This window comes from Blastomyces dermatitidis, assembly GCF_000003525.1.
Source record: "Blastomyces dermatitidis ER-3 genomic scaffold supercont1.2, whole genome shotgun sequence".
In the NCBI taxonomy this organism is placed as follows: Eukaryota; Fungi; Ascomycota; class Eurotiomycetes; order Onygenales; family Ajellomycetaceae; genus Blastomyces; species Blastomyces dermatitidis.
In genome coordinates, this window is record NW_025544775.1 from 4,581,994 (window position 1) to 4,594,232 (window position 12,239).

Genomic DNA, 12,239 nt, shown 5'->3' on the forward strand with positions numbered 1-12,239 from the left:
CATTACACGGTTTTAACATTAGATAGTAGTCTCATACTGTCTCAGTGAAACTTACTGTCTACTCTTATCACATTTTTCAAATGAGATCATGATTTTCACTTCTTAATTTAAATTATTTTTATTACTTTAAATGACTTTAAATCTCATTTGAGCATTATCAAAAAGTGTTACTTTTTAAAAAATTAAAAATAGTCTAAAAAAAACCTTAAAATGTCTAAAAATAGTAACTTTATATCAAGAATGAAACTAAATGAGATTAAATGAGATCACTTTCTCATTTTTTTCAAGTCATGGTTTCATTTTAAGATCTCATATATAGTCACTTTACATGTTTTTTTGATAGTCAGTCCCAGCGGGATTTACACCAAGAAATGTATGAGACCAGACCAAATGAGACTAAATGTGAAATTCATGGTCCCAGCGGCCAGTCTAGTTACACGGTCAGTCTACAGATGCCTGTATTAATCATTCAGTCACTGAGGCAAAGTAGAAGTGTATATACTGAGAAATATAATTCATCAAGTCTATACAACATTTTCTTGAAATGAGAAGAGCTGATAACAACAGTAGAAGTAGCAGAGATAGAGAGAACAGAAGTAGTAGAAGTAAAAGTAGTAAGAGCGGAAGTAGTAAGAGCTGAAGTAGCAGAAGTAAGAAAATCCGACACAGAGATAAGTATAGAAGATTGAGAGAAAGTAACAGAGAAAGAAATAGAAGAGATATAAAGAAATATAAGAGACTTAGTTATATATAATACAGATAATTTCTTCATTGTCATATTCTTTAAGTTCTCAATTAACAATTCAATATTGAGTTTATTATTATCAGTGAATGCAGATCTGTCAATACATAAAGATTCTATATAAAAAAAATAAACATATTAGTATCTATGTCTATATAAAATTATATTAGAAAACACAATTAGATACTTACTAAGAAGAAACAGATTAAGAGTGTATAAGAAGATAAAGAAGATATATTATTTATAATAATATATTTTAATAATTATTAGAAGAAAAACAAGTTTCAATTATATTTTATAACATGTTATACTTACTACTAATAAACTGTCTGATATGAGCACTATAATAATACTTATTATGAAAATAAGAGATTATTGCCAGAAATATATACAATATAATAGATAATTAAATAGAAGATGTTAAATAGAAGAGATAATAGAAATCTTGTATAAGATGATAACATTAAATCATAATAATAATAAAGAAGATAATTAGAGAATGAAAAAAGTTAGTAAATAAGTAATATAATATAGTGAAAGTTTCTTTGTGAGAGTGTAAGCAGAATGCTAGCTAAATCTGAGATAGACTGTATAATTACAAACATCAGCAGTGCACTAATTCGCATGAAGCTAGAGCTTATGTCATGATTATATAAATGTGACTGAATCTGATGAGAAAGAATGTGATTCAGAAGAATGTATAACTGCTGAATAATAATACAGTCACTTCTGAACATGCTTATGAATGTAAAGAGCTCTAGCGGCCACTAATTAATTAGTATAATGTATATAAGAAGCCGGCGTACGCCTGTAATCATACACTGACTCAAGCAATCTTTGAATTATATTATCTCAGCAGGCTCAGACTGTAAGAAATCCCGCTCCTCGCGGATTCTTTACCTCTATTCCTATCTCTCGCGTAATCAATAGAGCTAGCAGCCCTTGGCTACACACAACTATATAGACTGAAGTTTGCAAATACTATTCATAACTCAGCTTGAATACTATTATACATTTGACTTTTATATTTTATCTTTCTATTATGAATACTTCTAGTAGTTAACAGTACATATCATGTCAAGCTGTAAATATCTGAATAATTGTCTGTGAGTACTTATTCTTATATTTCAAGCTCAGTCAGTCAGTAATCATCTATTATGACTGAAAGAACTAGAAACTTATATACTTTAATCTCTGCAAACTCTACTGCAGACACTTAGAAGCAGTTATCTGAATTATGAATAGTTCTTATAAAAGAAGTCTCAGAGAACTTATCAACTACTTATAAAATATTATTCTCTGTATCTATGACAGAGAAACTCTCTGAACTGATAAATGAACTAATCTTAGTGAAAAACATTCTTGAGTATCTTTTATGAAATTAAGCTATTTTTCTACAAGAAATGCTTACTATCTGTAAACACTCTTAAACTGAGTTTCTAGACATAATCTTAAGAGACACTTACAAACTGAAAAGAAACTTTCTTAAGCTGTGATCACTTAAGATCACTTATCAAATCACAATCTATAAAAGCTTTTATAAGTTTGTATTTGAAATTGACTTACAAGCTCAGCTGTGTGATATAAAAGATAAAGAAGCTATCATCTATACAATGACAGATCTCTATTACACTGAAGTCAAGAACTGACTGAATTATCTAAAGAATGATTATAAGAGATCTCACTAGTCTATTCTCAAGATCTATTTAGAAAGTAAGTTGAGAGACTCTGTAAGTTAGACAGAGAATATCTGAGCTGTAATCATTAATATTAGAAAAAGAGATAAGAAATCTGATAAAGACTACTTACAGTACTTCATGAAATTGTGATGTGAATTAAGATCTGTGAAAACAGAGCTCTGAAACAAGATCTGAATAATAATATTTATAAAGAGACTGAATAAAGATATATAGAATAAGCTCATTAAATAAGACTCTAAGCTCTTAATTCTGAAGAAACTGATGACTCTTATTCACTGCTTATAGATTACTGTGAGAGTCACAGATCTGTGAAGAGTGAATCACTGATCAGCTCTGCAAGAATCAGAATAATAGAGAACAGATTTATTAGAAAAAGATAATAAGACACAGAGAGATCTGTGTCTGACTGCTGAGTAGAGAGAGAGAGCTTTATAAGCTTCTATGAACAGAGTATATAATAGAGAGATTAAGAAGAAGAAACTCTGCTTCATTTGTTCTAAATCAGAACATCTCTGTACAAACTGTCTGAACAAATTAAAATAGAAATTTGAGAAGTTATGAACAGAGTCAGTAACAGTCTTCTTAAGAGTCTTAAAGCTGACATCTGAATCTGTTACTCTCTCAATGAAAATACTTACTTATAGAGAGAGACTGTGCTGTGATACTACTGTTCTACAAGTATAAAAAGTATTGATAAACTCAGAATCTCAGATTGCTGTGATGTCTCTAAAGCTTGTAGAGTGAATGAGCTGAAAGATGAAGACTGAGAATCTACTCTTATAATAAGCAGAGTGTGAGAACTCAGATCTAAGAGCTGAGAGACTTATAAGAATTATTTTTGAATTGCAAGATCTCTCTGAAATCTGAAGAAGATTTATGAAAACTGTGATTATCACAGATATCACAGATGATATATACTTGAGACTTGTATAACTTCAAAGACACAATCTGTACATAGCTGTCTATGAGTCAGGTTTATACTTCTGATCAGTGTTGACAGACTCACTTACAGAGATAGAATCAGTTAATACTGTAGAGTTAATTAGAGAAGATAAGCTCATCTGTATAATGACTTTACAAGTGTCTGAGAATCTTGCAGTCATGAAAACTGAGCTTCAGATATCAGAGAAATACTGAGATCTCACAGAGATATTCAGCTCAGTAAAGACAGCTGAGCTTTCTTCTCACTATAAGAAGAATCTAGTAATAGATTTGATAGAATAGTAGAAACTCTTCTGAGAATTAATCTATAAGCTCTCTTATTATGAGACAGAGGTCTTACAGACCTATGTGAAGAAGAATCTGAAGAATGACTTTATCTAATCTTCACAGATCTCTGTGAAAGCCTCTGTAATATTTATAAAGAAGAAGAATAAAGATCTCAGATTATATATAGACTACTACAATCTGAACTTCAAGATAATAAAGAGTCACTATTCTCTATCTCTGATTGAAAATGTAATCAACTGTCTTACAGAAGCTGTTATATTCACATAACTAAATATAATCAATGTATATATATAACTGTGAATACAGTCTGAGAATGAATGAAACACTGTCTTTAGAACTGCACTGAAATTATTTGAATATCTAGTGATGTCTTTTGATCTGACTAATGTCTCTGCAGTATTTCAGTCTTTTATTAATAAAATACTTCATATATATCTGAATGTCTTCATAATAATATATCTGAATGATGTGATAGTGTACTTCATGAAGAAGAAAGAACACACTGAGCATGTATGAAGTGTGTTAAAGATCTTAGATGAGATAGAACTGTATATTAAGCTTATAAAGTGCAACTTCAGTATCTGCTGAATTAATTTTCTAGAATATGTAATCACTGCAGATGATATTCAGATGAAATCTTCACAGATTGAGACTATTCTATTATGACTGAAGTTAACTAGTATTCATGAGATTCAGATCTTTCTAAGCTTTGTAAATTTCTATAGATGATTTATCTTTGCATTCATAAGAATCTTCTTAACTCTTACAGACATACTGAAGAGTGAAAATAAGAAGAAGTCATCTTATAAACAGAGAATGAAAAGGTTGTTAAGAAGAGAGAACTGTAAGAACTTTCTTATTCTAGAAGTTTATAGAGTCTTTATAAGATTGAAACAGATATTCACAGACAAAGTAATACTGTTTCACTTTGATCTCTTACTCTTAATCAGATTAAAGACAGATATCTTCTTCTTTACAATTTCAGAAATAGTCTTATAACTACAGTCAAATAAGAACTGAGTTTCAGTGATCTTTTTCTCACAGAAGATGCAATCTGCAGAGATTAACTATAACATTCATAATCAGAAGCTTCTTATAATAGTGAAATTCTTTCATCACTGATATCACTATTTTAAGAGTCTCATGACAGTGATTACTGTTAGAACTGATTATGACAGCTTATAATAGTTTACTTCAATCAAGAAACTCTTACAGTGACAGATTCACTGAGCTCAGAGACTGAGTGAGTTCTGATTCAAGAAATATATTAAGAAAACTAAGAATTCAGCAGACAGACTCTCTCACAGATCAGACTATATTAAGAAGATCAGAGTGACAGACACAGAGAGACTAGAGAAGATAGAAAAGCTTCACAGAATACTCAGACTGAGTGTTGTAAAGAGATTGACTGAAGAGTCTCTCAATCTCTTATAAGAGAAGAGAAAAAAGAGAGGAAAGAAGTCTGTGCAACTACTCTCTGTAACACTGAGAGTCAATACTCTGAGAATCTCTGTGAGAATTCTTGAAGAGAGTATCTATAATCTGAAGAATTTATAAGTTTTAAGAAGTGCTGTGAAAGACCTGATACAAGGAAAAACAGAGTATAAGTCTTTATAAAATCTTTCATTCAGATTATCTGAACTGCAACTGAAGAATGAATATACTCAGTATATTCAGAAACTGCTCACAGCAGGGATCAACTCTGCAGAAATAAAGAATTGAAGAGACTTAAATAATCTCTTGTAAAGAGAGAGCTGGATTTATATACCTGTGAATAAGTTTCTATGCATAGAACTTATCAAAAGATATCATGACTCTTCTCTAGCAGATCATTTTATAGACACTAGAACTTATAAGTTGCTTATAAGAAAATACTTCTGATCAAAGATGTAAGAACTTGTGAAGAAGATAATGAATTCTTATACTGTTTATCAGAGTTTGTGAGTAGTGTGATTCAGATTATATAAAGAACTTACTTCTCTACTCATCTCATAGAAATCTTGAGAACAGCTAGAAATGAATACTCTTGTGAGTCTCTCTGAAAGCAAGAATATATATGATGCCTGCTTTGACAGTGTGCTAGTGATAGTGAATCACTTTATCAAGATGACACACTTTATACTCACTTACAAGAACTTGAAGTCAAAGAATTTGACTTATATCTTCATCTGTAATATAATTTAATTGCATGAATTGTCTATAAATATTGTCTCAGATAGAGAATTAATCTTCATAAAAGAGTTCTAATCTGATCTGATAACTATACTGAAGATCTCATGAGATCTAAGCATGACTTTTTATCAACAGACAGATGATCAGATAGAATATCTAATAAGTATATTAAAACAGTATCTGCAGTGCTTTGTCAATTATAATTAGAATGACTGAGTGCATTGATTATCACTTACAGAGTTTATATATAACAACTCAAAGCATGTTAGCACAGATAAAACTCTCTTTGAGATACTCACTGAGACTTATCTGCAGATAATCTTGATGAATCTGCAAGAGTATATTATAGAGTGTGATGATGTCTGTGAACAGATTGAGAGAATTCAGAATATCTGAAAGAAAGCTTATAAATTCTTGAGAAAGACTCAAGAGTATCAGAAGAGATACTATGACTTTAAGCATATTATAAAGAGTTTCAAGAAAGATGATAGAGTCTGACTAAGTCTAGAAAATATTATTATATGAAGATCTAGTAAGAAGCTGAATCTCTTATAGACAGAGTCTTATAAGATTATGAAGAAAGTTAGCTTATAGTTCTACAGATTGAAACTGTTATCTGAGTTGTAAATATACAATGTTTTTCATATCTCTTTACTCTGTGAATATAAGAAATTCTTAGAAGAGAACTCTATGACTCATCACTCTTTTTACAAAGTACTAGAGAGTGAAAGAGAATATCAGATCAAAGAGATTATTGACTCAGAGAAGCAAGATTGTAAGCTCTGATTCAAGGTTCAGTGATAAGAGTATTCTTATAAGATGAATAAGTTCACTTGAGAATCATTTAGACAGATAAGATATCTGCAGAAGCTGAGACATGACTTTTATACTGTAAATTCTGATAAGTCAGAATAATGTAATCTTCACTAAGAATCTGATTGTAATAAAGATATTAACACTGTTATTTATAAATTCTAGTCTTTAAGATAATGAATTTCTACTGAGATGAATAGTCTGCAGTGTATATAAGAAAAGAAGAAATTATATTCTTATTAAAGTTAAAAAACAAGAAAATAAACAGAACTGTGAACATAATTTAGAGATTTATAAAGAAAAAATAAAGAAAATTCACACTTACATTCTCAATATCTATAATACTCAATTCTCTCATAACTACTAATTTTCTTCTTCAAAGAAGTAGAGAGTATTATATCTATGATATAGACAATTGTTGCATTTGACATGAAGACTGTCAGAAATGCACAGACTTCAGAGAAGCTAAATATCAGAGTGTGTATAGTTGCAGTAGAGTCTTAAAGACTGACTGTCTGTGTATATAATCAGATATCTCTTATGAAGCTGTATTCACTTTCTCAGTTATACTGAAGTATTCAGTCTGAAAATAATTGAGATATAGAGAGAAGACTTATCTACTCAGATTAACTTCTGTTATAAATTCATAATATTTGCATTATCTTGATTACTCAGATTTTACAGATATCTAAGAACTCATCTCTCATTGATAATGAAATTGTGAAAATGCACTGTGATGTGAGAATCATTGATAGAGAATCTAGGCATATTCACATATATCTAATCAGAGATTGTGCAGATAAATAGAGAGTGATTATAGACCTGCAGAGCTGTAGAAGACACTGACAACACTGAGAGCTTTGTAAGAACTGTCAGCTAGAGTCTGTAAGAAATTACTTATAAGAAGACTTACAGTAAAAGAAGAGACTGTGCTGCTTAGAGTTAGAAACTAATCTGAGAGAGACATGAAATTGACTACTGACCTGAAGATTGAGTGTGATAATAAGACTGAGAGAGATGAAGACATGATTATAAGCAGCAGTGTCTCTACTTCATTAGCTGATAAAAAGTAATTAGAGAAGTTACAGAAACACTTACAAGAAGCTTAGCAGTGATCAGACATTGTTTATAAAGATATTGAAATTGAAAAAATTTTTATTCTTGAGAAGTTCTTGAATTAACATGTGAATATTATCAGAAATACTCTCTCTCTGTCATCTGAGTGAAAACACTTTGTGAATAAATAAGAATACTCACAGTTTATGAGAATGAAAGCTGTTACAGAAAAAGAGAAAAGAAGATGAGATTTTATAAATAGATCTGAAATATTTATACTACTCTAGAGAGGTTTGCTTACACTGTGAGTGATTCTATAGAACAGTTAGATTACTCTAGTAAATAAGAGTAATTATAAATTGCAGGTCTGAATCTTTCTATATGACTATAAAGAGTGATTGTAGACTGTGAATATCTTGATTCTATAATTCTACAGAGTTGATGAAAGAATGAAAAATTTCTCACAATTCTACAGTGTCAAAGAATAACAATTTATAAGAATAAGTGAAAGATTAACTCACAAATACTTCTCTTTAATAAGAGTAATCTCATAGAGAGTGATTTATCTGTAAGATGAATCTGTGTGATAATTATACAAGAATCTCATGAAAATGATTGAGAGTCAACTGAAATTCTTCTATATAAAAGATATGAGATGAATCTGTATAATAGTCAGAGAAGAATCTGTAGACTATAAAGAATCTTATAAAATAAGAAACTGAGTGACAGACTCTTTTCTCTTTATAGTAATAAGGAATTTTTCCTCACTGAGATTTTTTATAGATGTGAAGAATTTTTAGTAAGTATCACTACAGTGCTGAGCTGATTCTATAAAGTCACTCAGTGAAAGACTTCACAGATAAAGTCTTAGAGAGAAAGAAATATATAAGAAATTCTGCTTCTTATGAACTCTTTATCTCTATTTCTATCTCTCATGTAATCAATAGAGCTAGCAGCTCTTGACTATATATAACTATATAGACTGAAGTTTGTGAATACTATTCATAACTCAGCTTAAATACTATTATACATTTAATCTCTACATTTTATCTTTCTATCATGAATACTTCTAGTAGTTAACAGTACATTTCATGTCAAGCTGTAAACACCTGAATAATCACCTGTGAGTACTTATTCTTACACAGACTCTCTGACTCAGTTTAAGCAGATTACAGCATTATTAACTAATTCAGTATAATACTAATCTACTTTTGATACAAGTTATATGCTTAGAGCAATTCTTATCAGAGAGTCTGAGAAGAAACAGTTTCATCTTCAATGAAGATTTCTGAGATTTACAAGAATTTTTCAGATTCTTCAACTTTGACTTTCTATTACTATATATTCATATATTTTTGAGATTTAAAAATCATCTTAGCTTATAGTTAAAGAGAAGAAGAATAGAAATATTTCTTTAATATTTTAAAAAAATCTATATTTAAGATAGATATATACTCTTGAAAATAATTATATTTTTTAATCTCAGAATTTCTGAGAGCTTTTTTTTTATATGAGAAATTGAATTAAAATTTCTATATTTAAAAACACACTAGTCAACTTTAAAATAATACTTTTATTCTAAGAACTTGAGATATGAATATAAAAATCAGATATATTATAAGAATATTATTATTCTAAGATTTCAAGATAATATAGAAATAATGAATTTATGAAATTAAGTTAAAATTCTCTTTTATACTCAGAGTACTAAGTAAATTATTTCTGTGTTATTAATAATTAAAAACAAGTTGCAGAAATACTCATAAGAAGCTCAGCAGTGATCAGACATTATTTATAAAGATATTGAAATTGAAAAAATTTTTATTCTTGAGAAGTTCTTGAATCAATATATGAACATTGTCAGAAACAGACATCATTGCAATCAACCGCTCCACCACGAACTCGCTCGATTTTTCGAATAAGAACCCGCCGATAGATCCATCGAAAAGCCCTCGATCATACGAGCATTCTGACCCCATCGCCGACCGCATACCCTGTGTGGTGGTGGAGCCAAACGTGAACCGGACGTTGTTCGAAGCTCCAGTGTGGGATTATCCCCCGTTCTCCCCTACCACACCACAACCCCGGGCCAGAGTGCCATACAAATTGTAAGGTGAAGTGACCTAGCCATATGCACCAATCTTCTCGATTTTGGAAGATCCCCGACCTGTAGTTGTGGAGATATCCGAGGAGCGACCTCCGCGAAAACCCTGTCCATCTTTGATGTTCCAAAACATCAACGCCAAGTCTCACCCTCGTACCGCCCTTCCCAATCTGGCCCATCCCCGGCAGAAAAATACAAAAAGATACCTCGGCGATAATATCAAGCACATAATCAATGGACTCTTCTGAAGTGCAACCTCCACGGTCCGCCGCCAGTGTATCTAGACTTCAACACCAAGTCTCACCCCTGTACTACCCCTCTCAATCTGGCCCATCCCCAGCAGAACGATACAAAAAGATACCTCAGCAACAGCATTCAATACATAACCAGTGGACAATGAGTCAACAGCACATCAACAACTATAAAATCAGTATACTCCAAGGTCTGATTGAGCCTTTGATCCCTGCACAGTGAGATATATTAAATCTAGTTTTAATACCTCAATATTCAATAGATTCTGCAAGGGATTGAGAACAGCAACACTAGGTTTCTATTGAATTTGAGAATTAACTCTATATTGATATAATCATTGACAAAGTCTTCTATTTTGAGATATAAATAACCAGTTCCTCTACATTCCGCTGGCAATATTTATATTATTATATAGAAACAGACTTATATTCTCTATAATATCAAGACTCTGAAGAGAGAAAGTCTTGGTAGAGGGTATACAGTAGTGCATATCTTAGCAGTTTCTATCTCATTCTTCTGCAGCAGTTAATGTAAAAAAAAGATTTTAGAAATAGTTTTTTACTTCTCTTAAAAAAGTAAGGTGTTTTTCTCTGGGTTTTATACAATATTCTTACAAAGAATTAAAAACAGAGTTGTTTTCTGTCATAATTTCATATTCTTTTAAGTAAGAATTACTTTTTCAGTGGCTGAAGAGCTTTCATTAATACTTAATTCTTTTTTACACTCTTTATTAACTGATTTGAGTTGCACACCTGTTGTGTGAGAAGAATTGGATAATTTAGAATAAAATTGAATAGTTTTAATCAATTTCTCTTCAAAAAATTGATTTATTTTTTATCAGTTTTTCTCTCAAAAACTGTCATATCATCTGATTTACTATCAATTGATATCATACTTTTCCTCACTGTATCCTAAGAAAGAGATTGTAAAGATTTTATTGATTTATCTTAAAAATCAATTTTAGTTTATTAGATTCTCTTCAAAAATCTAACCTAGTTACTGAACTAGTGTGAAAAAAATCAGGTGTTTTATACACAAAAGTCTGCGATTCTTCTTTTGAAATAGTCTGACCAACTTTTCAATTGAAAACAGACTTAGAAACCTCTTAATTGAAACAGTCTGACCAACTTTTCAATTCAAAAGAGTTTAATAAATATCTCAATTGAATTAGTCTGACCAACTTTTCATTGAGTAAGAACAATGAGTTCAAAAGTACACTCAGTTGATGTGGAAAAAGATGCTTTCTCAAATGCTATTCCTGAGATTGAAATTCTGAAGAGAAGAAAGAAAGAAGAGATAGAGAAACAACAAGTTCTTGAAATACAGGAACTTGAAAAAGCAAGTAAAATTCTTGGAAAGCAGTGTCTGAGTGAGATGAATGAAGAAGTTCTGTTAATTCTTCATACTCAGGCTAGACAACTACAGGAAGTGATCAAGTTCAAACTTGGAATTTCAAACACAGTTCAAAAAACTTTGAAAATTTCTAATATAATTACTGACTCTTCAGTTTGCTCTTCTTTCTTTTCTACTTCTTCTTCTTCTCCTTCTTTGAATCAGAAGAAAACATATGCTCAAGCAGCTGAATCTGCTGTCTCTAAACCTGCTGTCTCTAAACCTACTGTCTCAAAACCTGCTCAAAATTCTGAGAAAACTGAGAAGAATACTGCTCATGCCTCTATTCATAGAAAAGTGGAAAAGAAAATGCAAAAAGAGAAAAACTTCCAAATCTTCAGAAATAGAAGACTTATTCTCAAAGTCTCAAACCAGGACATTCTGCAAAGAAACAAGCTAAACTCAAATCTCATTTTCAGAATCAGAAATGAAATTAACCAGCAGTTCTTTTCTCAGTTAATGACTGATATTGAAGTTCAAAAACCAGTTATAGCTTCAATTGAACCATCATTCTTTGAAAACTCCATCATTCTGACTACAATGCCTGAATTCAGTGCTGAATTCCTTATTCAGAATGAGAATCTCTGAAAGTCAGCAGTAGAATCTTTGTTAAACACAACAATTCTATCTGAAAGAGATGAAAAGTGAGGCAAATTCATTCTTCATGATATTTCAGTTGAAATTTTTGACTGTGAAGAAGGAATACTACTTCTCAAAAATGAATTGAAAGATACAACTCTATTCAACTGAGAAAGAAGCCTGTATGACTAAATTCAAT

The 12,239-nt window shown here is 30.7% G+C and overlaps 2 protein-coding genes across 2 annotated transcripts; one reads left to right on the forward strand and one right to left on the reverse strand.

The window, feature by feature from the left end:
- Positions 1-9,593: 9,593 nt before the first annotated feature.
- On the reverse strand, positions 9,594-10,041 carry BDCG_01890 (uncharacterized protein). The gene has a single exon (XM_045417435.1). The coding sequence runs from the start codon at positions 9,994-9,996 to the stop codon at positions 9,670-9,672; it is 327 nt and encodes a 108-aa protein (XP_045274243.1). The 5' UTR covers positions 9,997-10,041; the 3' UTR covers positions 9,594-9,669.
- A 1,228-nt stretch (positions 10,042-11,269) lies between these two features.
- BDCG_16468 (uncharacterized protein) lies at positions 11,270-12,049 on the forward strand (the record flags this gene model as incomplete). The annotated part of the gene is made up of 2 exons (XM_045425697.1): positions 11,270-11,530; positions 11,627-12,049. The coding sequence occupies 2 exons, from the start codon at positions 11,270-11,272 to the stop codon at positions 12,047-12,049; spliced, it is 684 nt and encodes a 227-aa protein (XP_045279824.1).
- Between the last annotated feature and the right edge of the window lie 190 nt (positions 12,050-12,239).